General features: G+C 53.2%; 2 protein-coding genes across 14 annotated transcripts in view; both read right to left on the reverse strand.

The window, feature by feature from the left end:
- IGDCC3 (immunoglobulin superfamily DCC subclass member 3) overlaps nucleotides 1-4,342 on the reverse strand; it is a 38,456-nt gene extending 34,114 nt beyond the window's left edge. For 3 of the 4 annotated variants that reach the window (XM_037010004.2, XM_037010003.2, XM_037010008.2), the window contains exons 1-2: nucleotides 4,058-4,342; nucleotides 1,550-1,855 (exon numbers count right to left, since the gene is read on the reverse strand). In XM_037010004.2, the coding sequence (XP_036865899.1) occupies nucleotides 1,550-1,855; nucleotides 4,058-4,145 (394 nt within the window). In that variant the 5' untranslated portion in view covers nucleotides 4,146-4,342. Of the gene's footprint in view, nucleotides 1-929; nucleotides 978-1,549; nucleotides 1,856-4,057 lie in introns of those variants that run through there. The other variant, XM_037010007.2, reaches the window with a different exon arrangement.
- A 2,198-nt stretch (nucleotides 4,343-6,540) lies between these two features.
- IGDCC4 (immunoglobulin superfamily DCC subclass member 4) overlaps nucleotides 6,541-13,630 on the reverse strand; it is a 36,255-nt gene continuing 29,165 nt past the window's right edge. For all 10 annotated transcript variants that reach the window (XM_037010000.2, XM_037009998.2, XM_037009999.2 and 7 more), the window contains 6 exons: nucleotides 12,472-12,642; nucleotides 12,106-12,243; nucleotides 11,239-11,344; nucleotides 10,563-10,791; nucleotides 9,627-9,788; nucleotides 6,541-9,427 (listed from right to left, as the gene is read on the reverse strand). In XM_037010000.2, the coding sequence (XP_036865895.2) occupies nucleotides 9,068-9,427; nucleotides 9,627-9,788; nucleotides 10,563-10,791; nucleotides 11,239-11,344; nucleotides 12,106-12,243; nucleotides 12,472-12,642 (1,166 nt within the window). In that variant the 3' untranslated portion in view covers nucleotides 6,541-9,067. The remainder of the gene's footprint in view (nucleotides 9,428-9,626; nucleotides 9,789-10,562; nucleotides 10,792-11,238; nucleotides 11,345-12,105; nucleotides 12,244-12,471; nucleotides 12,643-13,630) is intronic.

A 13,630-nucleotide genomic window follows, 5' to 3' on the forward strand; every position in this document is an offset into this window, starting at 1 on the left:
TTTCTCTTCCTCACACCCAGCCATCTGCTCAGGGAATGCCCAGCCTTCCCCTACACTGCCAGGAGGGCTGGGGATGAGGGGCTGCTGAGCCAGAAGTGATTTGGTCTCAAGGTCCAGGGCTGCCTCCCAGTGAGCTCCATATGGGGGCCTGGATCAGCCTTCCTTAGAACAAAGGGGCATCTTAAACTCAATGACAGGGCTCCTACCTCAGTACGATTAATCACTCACCAGCCATTCAGAGCAACTGTGCAAATGCCCTCAGAGCCAGGAAGAAACTTGTCAGCCGTCAGACAGGGAAGAGGCAGCATATGCCATAGGTGGTAAGCGGGAGGTGCAGGATTCAGGCTGCCTGGACTTCAGTCCTGGCTCCTCTGCTTACCACAATGACAGTGAATTCCTCTAAGTTTCAGTTTTCTCATCTGTAAAAGGGGGGCAAAAACTGCCTGCCTGGGTCATTGTGATGCCTAAATGAGATAATTTATGTAAAGCACTTAGGCAGGGTGCCCAGCAAGCAGCAAGTGCTGAATCACCGTCAGCTAGAAATATTGCCAACAAAAGTTAAAACAGCCTCTTCAAGGGACTCCCCCCACCAAGTATAAAGAAATGGGGTGGAGAACATTTTCCACTTGCTAATGCTTTGGCCCTCTCTCAAGACCAGTGGTTCTCAACCATGACTCCCCTCCCCTGACTAGCCACCTCTAAGATATGCAGATAATTTTGCCTTATGCACCACTCACCCATGAGTGTGCACACATTAAAAACAACAGAATTTTTGCAGAACAGGGCAGTAAAACACAGCCATCATTTCATCCCCAGAACGGGTGGTCCATCAACACAAGCAAAGCGCAATTCTGGAGCTGAAACACCTTGCCGGGCCTTTTCTCTGCCATTCAAAAAACACATCAGGTATGTCGCCACAATGTACTTACCAAAGCTTAAATTCTTACCACTTTGTTGTCAAGTACACCTCAGTAAAACTGAAATTCAAAAATCACATCAGCATGAAGGTGGGAGTCATCATTGTGATAACCCTGAAATTATTCTACTGTACTTTTTGTAAAACAAATTGCCACCAAGCCTCAGAATATCATTACTGGTATAGTGAATCTTATCTAAGCTAGAAGGTTTAAAAGTCAGCATGTAATGAAAAACTGCATGTAGCCAAATTACCCATCAAAATTCTCTTAAATAACCTATGAAATATGATCATTGCTTATCTCTAAACACAAGAATCATATTCAATGGACTGGGATGCTCACAATATATAGGCATGGGAAAACTAAGACACAGTGACCCAAGAGTTGGAGAAAGCTGTCTTGCTCTCTCCCTCTTCCCCCATCAGTGTTTGGCTATGTTCTTGTCTAATCACTTTCCAATTGGTTAAACAAGTATGTGATATAATTTCACCACGACCTATTACTTTTATGCACCTCTTGGCTGACCCATGCTGGAAATTAGTCCTCCAGAAGGCTGCTTTCCCTGGTCCCCACCCCATGCTCTAGGCTGACCCTAGATCCCCAGAGGAAAAAAATAAGCGGCATCCACTTACTTGCAGCCTGGATGCGAGCCCTCCGGCTGACCACCAGCCCAAAGCGGTTCTGAGCCACACACTCATAGTCACCCTCATCTGAAGGGCTGCCTCCCTGATCCAGCTGGAAGCGACTAATCAGCAAGGACCCATTGGCCAGCATGCTGGAGTGGGTGCTCTCTGGCAGCTCCACCCCATTCTTCCTCCAGGTGATTCGCACTGGAGGGGTCCCCTCCACCCTGCAGCCCAGCACTACAGGCTGCCCAGGGACTGCAACATCATCGCTTGGCTCCACAGCAAATGCCAGTTCAGCAGAGGGGCCAAAACCTGCATGGGGCAGGGGAAATGCAAGGATTAGGAGGGGTTAGTTTGCGAGGAGCAGACATGAAGAACACAGGGGGGTTCCAAGTTCCCCAGATCTGTGCACCCCATTCCCATCTTCTGTAATGCTAATTGGAATCTCTATTATACATAGAATTTTAATGCATTACAAAGCGCTGTCTCATGCAGTGTTTTACTTAATCAGCAGACCATCTCAGACAGTTATTACAAGGAAACTGAATATAGATAAGGAAATGGAAGCCCAGAGGTATTAAGTGACTTGTCTTAGGCGCTCACAGTTAATAGTTGCAAATCTGGGACCAAAAAACAAGAGCGGTTCCAGCACAGCTGCTACCACTTCTGTGGTCACTCTGGTTAAGCACCGCAGCCTCACAGACTTTTCAGGGTGTGAACTCGGGTAAAGTATTCTACCAGTCCCGGCTTTCCCATTTCTCATCTGTTTAAATGAGGAACAATAATGCAGCTTATGTCATAGGGCTGCTGAACATGATTAACAGACTCAAAGGCACTATGTAAAGTTAAAAGTTCTAAACAAACATAAAGTGGGACAGTAATAAATCATTGCTTCTTTTTGCTGGCAAAACCATCAGAGGCCTGGTCTGATACCCTGCAGAGAGCAGGGTATGCGGGCCCAATACCAGGTACAGGCTAGGCTATGGGAAGATCCATTGCCTTCCCCAGGACGCTCCAGGTTTTGGTGTTTTGACTGTTTGTCTTTGTCATAAAGAGAGATGATGGGTACCAAACATCAACTTTCCCAAAAGTCAGGAAGGGAGAGATTCCTAGAACCTTTACTTCCAGCAAACTCACTGCTCCTGCACAAGCGAAATGAGCTGGAAGAGGAGGGGGAAAGGAGAGAAGAGGAAGAGGGTGATCAGGGAATCAGGAGAAACCTGAAAGGGACGCCAAGCCCCCCAAACCCAGGTATGATGCCAAGTGAACAACTTCTCCAACGAGCAACTTACCAGACCAGTCATGACTTCACTCCAGGAGGAATGAACCCACAGGGTCTGAGAGGGCAGCCACAGACCCCTCCTCACATTTGCAGGGAACATGTCCGGGCTGGCTCCTCCCCAGGAGACCAGCTCCCCCCCCCTCCGCTGGCTGGGGGAGATGGGAAAGCGGGTGGGGAAGGCGAGGGGCTGGGGTAGTGGGCGATTCCCCCACCTTCGGGGATAGTTTACATTTGAGGGTCACACCCCTTCAAGCCTTGCCCGTCCTCCCCGGGTCCTGTGTTTCAGCGGCCTCGGTCCCCTGCCCAACCCCCGTACAGCAACTGGGGGATAAAGTTCCTTCTAGATGTGGACACGACACCCTGCGTATCCGGACCTGAGAGGAGAACCGATACCTCCCAGATGAGTGTCTGAGAACTTGCGGTGGGAAGGGAAGGGACTAGGTCTGTACCTCCCTCCCGTGGGCTGGGACCTTTACAGCCACTGAGGGAACAGGGCGGTGGTGACGGAGGTCCAGGCAGCAAAGCCTCCAGACCCTGAGCCTGGGGACAGGGGCGCTCGCGTGTGCACACTCCGGGGAAGCGGGGGGGCACGTGGGCATCCCCGCCGCTCGCCCGCTCTTGGTGGGCTTCCCATTCCCTTCCTCAGCAATCGGGGCCCCCTTGGGTCTCCCCTCCCCACGCACGGCCCGCCGGGTATCTTCCTCCTCCTCTTCCTCTGTCTGTCCAGCGCCCTCCGGGTCCCAGTCCAGCTCCAGCTGCAGTTGCGGCGTGCCCTCTCTCCCAGCGCAGCGCGCTCGGACCCAGCCTCAGCTCCCCGGTCTGCTTTGCCCTCCGCGGGGCTCCGCGCACCCCAGCTCGTCCCCTAGGACGGGACTCGGCCCCGAGGTCTGCCCGGCTCCCTTACCCTCTCCCCAACCCCAGCTCGCCCGCCCAGCTCCTGCTTTGCCCCACTCCTCGCTCCTCGGTCTGGGCTCGGGTCCTGCTCTGGGTGCTGGAGCCGCGGCGGGCGGAGGGCGGTCTCTCTTCGAGCGGCTCGGTGCTCAGCGTCCCCGGGCCGCCCCCGGCAGCCCGGCCTCGGGGCCGCCTCCCCGTGCCGCTCGGCTCCCCTTCTCCGGACAGTCCGTCCCGCCCGGGGTCCGCCCGCAGGCCCGCCCCTCGCGCCCGCTGACTCCCTGCTCGCCCTTCCCGGGACTCGCTCCGTAGCCGCCCGGCGCGCGGGCGCCCCCGCTCACCGTCGCTCGGCGCGGGCAGCAGCAGGGTCACCAGCAGCGGCAGCAGGAGCCGGGGCCGGCGCGGGGGCGCGGCGCGCGCAGCAGCCATGGGGCTCTCGGTCCGCTGGGCTCGGCGACGCGCGGCTCCGGGGCCTCTCGCGGCTCACAGCGTCCCGCGGGGCCGGCGCCGGGGCCGGGGCCGGGGCTCCGGCCGGGGCCGAGCCCGGGCGGCGGGGGGCTGGTGCCACATGCCTGTCTAGGAGCGCCGGTGGCGCAGGGCGAGCGCCGCTTGCGCCATCTTGCACCCGCCGCGGCGATCTGTCAGCCTCGCCCGGGATGCGCGCTCCGCACTCGCACCGCCCGCGCCCGCCCCGCCCCCTCCCTCCGCCCGCCGCTCCCCTCCGGGTCCCCTCCCCCAGCCCCCTCTCCCCGGAGGCCCGGTCTGGGGAACAAAAGAGCCGGCGAGCGCTTTAAGCGGCCGGACATTCCCGGCTGCGCGGCGGACTCGCCCCCTGCGCTTTGAACTGTAGCTGGAGCGGCCGAGGCCCTGACCCGCTCCCAGCAGGTCAGCCCCGCACTTGGGGGGCAGGGGATGAAGATCCAGCGGGCTGTGGGGTGGGTTCGGATTGCGGACGAACACGCAAAGCTGGGGGTTTACTCTTACCCACTCTTAATGCTGCACCCTTCTCCACCGTGTCCAACTCTGTATTTTCGAGATAATTCTCTAAAAGCTGCACAAAGTTGTCAAATATTCGGTTTTCAATGGGTTTCTAACCCTTCCGCCCAGAGGCTAGGTTATTTCACTAGACTGGACTATAGAGACCGGGCCGTGGAGCGCAGACCCCACGGAACAATGAGAACGCTCAAGGAACCGGGTTTCCAACCCCAGTTCTGCCTGCTGTTCAGCCCTGGCAACTCAGGCAGTCTTTGGAAGCTCCTCTGAAAGATACTCATATCTCTCCTGCTCACCTCTATGGATACTTAAACGACGCAGGTCCTAACAAATGACCTAGTATACATTGAAAGTTAAAATTCCCAAAAGCATTTCTATGCCACAAAGAAGACTCAATGTTTCAAGTCAGAGGACAGACAAGGAGACAATACAGGCCCCATGTAAGAATGTTACAGAAGACAGGAATGTCTCCTAGGAGTTACATACCCATGCTAGCCCAAGGAGATCTTGAATCTTGGCTGCTCACTATTAAATAATCTTCTGTTGAGTTCAGCATGACAGGCTAGTCCATCAAAATCATTGGGTAGCCACCAAGGTCTAGGAGCAGATTAAGAGAGGGTAGTCTCAGCCTCACGCAGTTGTTTACTCCTCTGGCATTGGACTGGGGCTGGCAGAGCAGTAACTGAATCTCTCTTCTGATACCAACTCTGTCATCTTGGAATCAGGAATATTAACTACTTAGAAAACTAACTTTGGTACAGACAAATAAGGAAGGGCAGGCCTCCAGAAATAATGTAAGTTTACTAATGGTGGGGTTTATACAGTCCAGAGAGTCCTTATGCCATAGTAGCAATTGGAAGATGAGCCTGGGAGGTGGGATTTGAGACATATGAGCAAGCAGTGGGAGGCAGTGGAGAAATCCAGGGTCAGGGGACCAACAAAGCCCCAAATCAATTTCATTGCCAGGAAGGGCAGGAAGGATGGGCCCAAAGTCCTGGCACTGCCACCTGCAGGTCTTGAATTCTCAACCATCCCTTCTTGGCTTGTCCTAGACTCCAGCAGAGGTCAAATCGGTGTCCTGAGTCACTGTCATTTTAAATTCATTTTGACAAGTGTTTAATTCTTCTTTATCACAACCCTTGGTCTGAGAGTGATATGCAAATAATGGCTATTCTGCTGCATGCAAAATGTGCTGTATCTCTCCCTATGATCTGTCAATTAACTGGGGTCTGGCCCATCAGTCACTTTAGGGGTGGTCCTGGGCAAGGCAGCCTCTGGTTCTTGGTTCCTTCTAGTAGAAAGGCATGCACGATCCCAGCTCTGTAAAGATCTTAGCAGAGCAGCTATCAACGATGATCCTGAGATGAATGAGGGGTGTGTGTGTGAGGGGGGTTTGTGTGTGACTGTGTGCCCATGAATGAGTTCATGGACACAGGGTATTTGTGAAAGTGAGTGTGCATGAGTGGGTCTCTGGCTTGGAAAAACAGTGTCCATATGTGTACGGGTGTGCAGTTGTGGGCAGTGTTGGAGACCAGAGAAGAAGAGCTGCTAAACCCACATCTCTGGAATTGTTCATTCACTTTTCCCTTGCATTTCTGGAAAGTTTAAAAAATGTGTACATTTTCCTAAGTTTAAGTCTTTTTCCTAAGTGCCTGTAGAGGAAGGAAGATGGTTCCTTTCCCATGACCTTCCTATGACCTAGGTCTTTCCCATAACCACCTACTTTCTACCCTCAAAAATCAACATTTCCCATCCTGGTATGAAATGTATTCTCTAGGGCAGAAAGGCTGAGGAAATTCTAGTCATGGGTTTCAAAAGAGAATTCCACCTTTTTGGAAAATAGTTTATTGATTCATTACAGGGACAGATACATGATGAATGCCTTGGCTTAACACTAAAGAATATCATATTTGTAAGTAACAAAAAAAATGCTGGAAAAATAATTAAATAATATAGCATAAACTAAATACAACTAAATGAGCAGGTACCGATTACACTTGTCATGCATCAAGAAAAGGAAGGTTTTAAAATGAGACTCAAAAAACATAAGGCATCAATGGTAGGTGACAAAGGGATTAATACCCTGTAAAAGGCCAATAGACTCTTTTCTAATAAAAATACTCCTACAAAGACACAAACCTAACACTTCTAAATTACCCAGAGCCCAAATCATATATAATGCTAGTGAGTAATGGCCACTTTCTTATCAACTGTGAGTTATAGGCAGATACCAGATTTATTACTTATTTGCTTTTGAGAAACAATTTTCCACCCAACCTAATGGGTTATAAATTGTCTCATTTGCAGCTATTTAATTTAAACCAGAACCTCAGTGCCTGTTAAACAAGAACATGAAAAATGACTATGCGGTGTAATGCTAAGAGCCTACTGTTAAAACAGCCATTTAATCCAGGCAGTTTTTTCTTTGGAAAAAAAAAAAATCAAACCAGCAAAATAAAACAAGGCTTTTGACCTTCAGAGCAATGATGAAACATACAATGGTGTTAGCCACAGCAACACCGAATGCTACAGAAATAGCACAAGTGACAATTCCATCCTTAACAAGATACAAACCGACATTAATAATCTTTAGTGTTATCATGGGCTGGTTGAAGGAGAAGAGGGGGAGGAAATGTAGGTGCGGATGTCAAACGTGACTGACACCCGAGTATAATAAACACAGATGCTGAAAGGGTCTGAGGAAGCTGCAACTCCACTGAGAGACATTTCACCGTTTAAAAAAAAAAAAAGAAAGACTGGTTATTTCTAATTTGGCCCAGAAGCCAGAGTTAACCCTTGATGTGCTGATCAGTTAAAAAGAGTCATTTAGAGAGAAAAGACCCCCACATTCTATGCTCCTATGAGAGGGTGAGGTGCAAAATTAAGTGACGATGTTTTTGCTACACAGGAAATGAAAGTCAAGCCTGTCCCTGTGAGGTGGATCACCAGAAAATGACTTTAGGATTAAATGTAAAGAAAAAACAAAATGAAATGAGCCAATTACCCTTGTCCTGTGCAAAGACCTCTCTTCCAGCACCTCACAGGGTGAGCTCCTCTCACTCCCACCCCATCAGCTCATGTTCAAGGTGCACAGAGTGGGGAGCAGCCTGCTGCAGTGCCCCTAATTCCCACTTCCCTTCCCTCCTTTAGCTTCAGCTGGGAAGGTCCCAATCCCTCTATCCAGCAAAACTGTCTCCCTACATAGAAGGGAGACAGTAATTTTATCCTGAGCCTCGGGGTCACATTCCCCTTTCCCTGTCTCAAAGAGTCTTCATGTGGCTTGGATTCATCACCTCTGAGGAGAACCCTCCTATCTCAATCCCAGGGAGAGAGATGCCAGGGAAGTTGGAAGGTCTTTTCCAGACTTGCACTGTGGGTGGGCAGTCTGATCGGGGATGGGGCACCAGGAGGCACGGGGAGGACATGCGAAGTGAGCAGGTGGACACAGGAGTCATGCTTTGGCCTTGAAGCAGACATGAGGTAGTCATGTTGTCAGGGAAGGATGCAGAGATTGAATCCAGGGAGGGGGACCACATGACACAGTCTGGGAGAGGTGTGAGAGGCATCAGGGACAGACAGAGGGGACAGAGGAAGAGCAGAGAGGGAAAGAAAGTGCATCAGGGAGGAAGAGCAGGGCACTAGGCCCAGAGACGGATGGCCCACAGAGTAGTGCAGGGGAAGGAAGGCGGGGAGAGCAAGAGAAGGCAGGTTCTCAAAAGCAGGCACTTCCCAAATCGCAAAATGAAATGCAGCGTTGCTCTGAGGTGAGCCAGTCACCATCTCAACTCGGGCACTGGGGGCACAGGAGGTGGGGGGCGGTGCAGCTAAAGGTTAGGCATTCAGAGCCTGCTTGCTCTCAGCCCAGCTGGACAGGAAAACGGACTGGGGCTGTCTTTGTCAGACAGGACACTGGAGACACTCTCAGAGTGTGTAATAAAAGGCTGGGTGGTGGACATGGGGGGCCCGCGGGGCTGGGGACTGACCACTCTGGGGCACTATCCTAACCTGGAGGATCAATGAGGCTGTAGTGACCATGGCCTGGACTGAGGTCCAGGTGCAAACTCACGTGCTCCACACATGTGCACATCACGCAGAGCTGTGCCTCATGTGTCTCTCACATATCATGTGTCACAGAGAACGGAGGGAGTGAATGATTCATTTCTCCCTCTCCCCCAGCCAAAGCACCCTGGGAGGCTCCACATGGCTTGATGATGTTCAGTATCCACACGCACACACATGTACATGCATGGCCATACGTGCCATGTCCCGTGATCCATACCAGCCTGTCCCAAACTGCACCCTCTAGGGGAGCTAAGTAGAGGAGGGCACTGGGGCTCTGGGCAGGCCTGGGCTGGCTCCTAGAGGGCAGGAGCGGTTGGCTGGCAGCTATTCCTAGACTCTTCCAGAGTCTCACTGGGCTGGAGGTCCGGGTAAGGGCAAGAAGCACTGGCTGCCTCTGGCAGGCAGGTAAGTCTATCTGGCCCAGTGGTTGCCCGCTCACACTCTCCCAGGTGCCTGTCCAGCCAGCCTTCCCCTTGCCCTAGATCTATAGCACCCAAAGTGAGGTCGGGGGCCTCCAGAGGCAGGGGATCCTCAGGTTCCAGGTCATGGAGGTGGAGGTTAGGGTTCCCTTTAGATGCACTGAAGTCGGAGTGGACAATGACATCAGCCTCCACCTGATTCCTGCAGGCCGGGGGTGGCTTCTTTCTCCCGTTGCCCTGGGCAGGGCAGAGAACACAAAGACAAGGTGACCACCAATGAGAGTGATCATCAGAAGAATGACCAGATATTTGGGGTAGAAAGAGACGATTCCCATCCCCCTTCCCCAGGGAAGTTACCACCACGGGTCACCAGAGAACTCACTACTTGCTCTTTGCAGTACGGGGACCCTTCTCTCCTTTCTCCCAGGTCACTGACCTTTATGGCATCATACACCAGAGCCTGAAGCAACAACGTCTGCCCAGTTCCAGCAGGGGGCAACAGGGCCTGGGTCAGAGAGGGCATGGCGCCTGCCTGGGGTAGCTCACAGCCTGCCCAGGAGCCTGCCCAGTTTGGTCCACCTGGCTGCGCCCAGGAGATCTGCACAGGGGACAGAAGCAGAACACTGAGGGGCTGGCTGGGAGAGGGAGGCATAAGAGAGGAAATTAGATGGAGCCCCCTCCTCAGACTCTTGGTCCCCTTGCTATCTCCCTCCCAGGACTACGGGGAGAGCACAGAATGGGCTGCATCTGGGGGTGAATTTAAAGATAGAGAAGTCTTCCTGCAGAAAAGCCCAATGCTAGATGCTCTGACAAAGCCCAGAGGTGTTCAAGCCAGGCAGGTTCTCCTTCACCACAGAGGCAGGGAAAGGGTGAGGAAGGACTCGGGTTTGAGCAGGCTGGTCAGAGAAGGGCAGAATGAGCCAGCACTGCCGGCGCAGAAGGGACCTACCCTATGTGGGCCAACCTTATCCAGTCCTGGGCCCACCTGGCCACAGCCAAGCTGACAAGCCTCTTTTCCCCATACTGGGGAGGGCTGGGTCTTAGGGGCCTTCCCAGCTCCCAAGATGAGGAGGGATCTGGGTGTTCTGGCCACCGACCCGACCCGCCGGCAAGCGGCCCATCAGGGGTTCTCCCCTGATTCCTTGAGAGGCAGGATCTATTCTGCCAGGGATGGTGGCTCATCTGATTCCCTGCCCTGCCAACCCTTTTGTGGAGAAAGGAGAGTGTCTTTTTTTCTGCAACAGGCACAGTAAAGAGAGGGAGCCAGGGAGGGGTTTCTGTCACAGAGGCACACTCTGTGCTCTTGCGCCCCCTGGCGTCCTGTTTGGGAATGCCACAGTGGGTGACTGACCTACCCAGGTCCCAGGCTCACCTTTCTCTTGGAGTGACCCCGGCAGTCAGAAACGCCACCACCCATAAGGCTGTGCACTTCAGCCCTGTCCTCGATGTCTGAGGGTGGTGGAGACCAGTCCTGGGGACGGGGGTGCACAAGGGACTCCAATTCATGGGCAGGTGGGGGACTGGAGGGTCCAAGGCGGGCCCGGGAATACAGTGCAGGATTCCCAGTGGTGGCAGTGGAGGACAGGCCCGGGAGGGCTTCCCTGGAATGGAAGATGGGAAACAGGCACAATGGTCAAAGAGTGAGGGGTTGGGGCAGGACTGGGACTTAGTTTCCCAGTCTGTGCAATGAGTAAGAAACCCTGATTGTTAAAATCAGTTATGACACTGCAAGTGGGGCCCTTCCTCCGTTGGCTCCAGGCCTCTGGAGATTGCGGGTCCCTCTTTCCGAGATGCCGGCGACTACAGAGGAAATGGAAGAAAGGCAGCTCTGGGTATGCCTTCCCTTGCTGAAGGACAGGCTGGGGCTCCCCTAACCCACCCCACTCTCAGGAGGACATCACCCCCAATCCCTTCATCCCAGAGTCCTACATGTAATGGGGCTCCTGGGAATGCCTAGGGCAAGTCATGGCCACCTTCCCTGCTCTCTCGTCCATGCTGCCCTTCTGGAAACCTCTCCTCTCTGCAGTCAGACTGGCTCCTTTGCCCACCTGTGGGGGCCCCGGCGCAGGCCAGCACACATGCAGGCCAGGAGGCAGAGGAGGCCCAGGCAGACACCCACAATGATGCCTATGACCGAGTGCGCGTCCAAGGAGTCTAGTGGGGGAGAGGAGACAGAACAGGTCAAGGGAAGGACGAGGCCTGGGATCACAGATCAGGACTTCCTGTGGCTTCTTCAGGAGACCAATGGCCTGAGTCACGCCCTTTGTACACTTGAAATTTTCTCATGCAAGGACAAGAGTGACCCACAGCTTCACAGGGACCACAACTACCCCTCTGTCTATCCTCCCCACTGGACATCTGGAAACTGTGGTCCCTCCCCATCAACCTGGCCTTTCTGTGAAACACACCTCTTGCCTGCCTAGCAGGGCTAGTCTCATAGGTGGGCCACAGGGCAGCTGCATGGGGCCCAGGGTGAGGAGGGCTTCAGGCTTGGTTTAATGCTCTGCTGTCACCATCTGGAAACTTCCTAATTTTTTAGTAAGGGTCCCCACTTTTCAATTCATACTGGACCCTGCAGATTATGTGGCCAGTCCTGTGGCCTATCTCCTCTCCACAAAGCTCATTACCTCTCCAAATCAATCCTCCAGTTAAAGCAATCTCCCAAAAGAAAACAAGCCAGGGTCCCATAAATCTGGCCTCTCAACTGAATCACCACCGAACCACACCCATTTCCCCTTCATATTTGTCCTCTCCACTCCAGACTAGCAGGGCAGCCATCCAAAACAATGTAAGTATAGTCATGTTAGAGACAGGGCCTTGGAGGAATTGACTAGGGTTAGAAGTCAATGCCAGAGGCCTCTGGCTAGCCTGGGCTACCCTAGATGGGACCCACTCTCCCCTCCCTGCCCTCATACCTGAGAACTTCTCCTGGAGAGTGATCACATCCTGCAGGCCTGAGAAGGGCCCAGGTCCCACCTCTGTGCGTGCCCCCATCTTGAAGAAGTACCTAGTGTCGCTCTCCAGGCCACGTACCTCTGCACTGAAGATGTTACCTGGGGGGTGGGGGGATTGGGTGGGGCTGGGGTGCAGGGATGGGCTGGAAGCAGGACTGAGAAAGTCTGCCCCTCCCACTCACGCAATTGCCTCCGTCTGCTTCTCCTAGAAACTCCTCGGACAGACCTCATGGTACTCTCACTACTAACCCGGTCACTGGAGTGGCTGGGAAGGGCAAAGAGGGCAGGGAAGCTCTTGCTCGGGTGCTTTGGGGAGGGAGCCCTCACCCTCCGTGGTGAGCAGGGTCCACTGGTGCTCAGGCTGGGTGTGGTTATCGCTGTAGAGTATCAGATACTCCACGATCTCTCCGTTGGGCTCTGTAGGGGGGCACCAGTGCAGCCGAACGGTGGACGGCGTCAGGGAGCTCAGGCGCAGGTCGGATGGGGGTGTTGAGGGCCCTGTGGTGCAGGGGAGATGGGGAGAGATAGGGTCACGGACAGCCCCCACTCCAGGAGCAGCTGAGAGAAAGGGCATAAAGACATGCCCTTTCTTCCTCCTCCAGTGGAACAAACCACAGACCACAAACCAAAATGAGGTCTGGTCTCTAACCAGACACAGGTGACTGGTGAGTTGGAAAGGGAGAGAGATTTGTGGGCTCAGGTCTTCAAAGCCCAGCTGAGGTGGGCCGGGGACCCAGGGCTCTGAGACACAACAGAGCCGCAGCATCACAAGCTGCCAGAAGCCTCTGCGTCTCACCTTCCAGCCTCCCCATCTGCAAAAGGAGAGAATATCCCTGCTCTGTCACAGTCAGTTGTGCTGACAGCCAGTGTCATAAAGTCTTTGGGAAAACACAGGGTCTCTCTAAACTTCATGCTGCTTAAGACTATAATTACTGAAATCAGAATTGGGTGAGGAACAATTTGTAAGCAGTTTTTTAAAAAGCAAATTCATGGGAATGGAGGGCCTCTCCCCACTCCCCTCCCCCACACCACCTTCCTGTTTCAGATCCAGGGACACAGGTTTTCTGTCAATGGGAAGGTGAACAGTCTTAGGGCTGGCAGAACCGAAGAGTCTCTGCTGTGAAAATCAAAGTCCGTTTGTCTTGAAATGCCCTTTCAGAGGCTTTCAGAGTCACAAATTTGCAGAGCAAATGGTCCCACTCTCTTTACAAATGAAGACACAGAGGCCCTGGGTAGGGAAGGCAACTGCCCAAGTCTCCCAATGCCAGAGGCAGGATGGGGGCCTGAATACAGAATCCAGGATGCTGGATTCCCCTCCCTGGCCCCTCTTCACCAGCTCAGTGAGGTCTCAGCGTACCCTCAAAAGAAGCCAAATAATACGTTATATAGTAAGCCACATAAATCTTATGTTACTATATTTATGAGTAAACAGTTAAGATCAGCAGAGGGCTAGCCTATGTAAATGTGAAATAAATGACAGAGGACA

The sequence above is a fragment of the Manis javanica genome, chromosome 8 (genome assembly GCF_040802235.1).
Source record: "Manis javanica isolate MJ-LG chromosome 8, MJ_LKY, whole genome shotgun sequence".
Classification (NCBI taxonomy): Eukaryota; Metazoa; Chordata; class Mammalia; order Pholidota; family Manidae; genus Manis; species Manis javanica.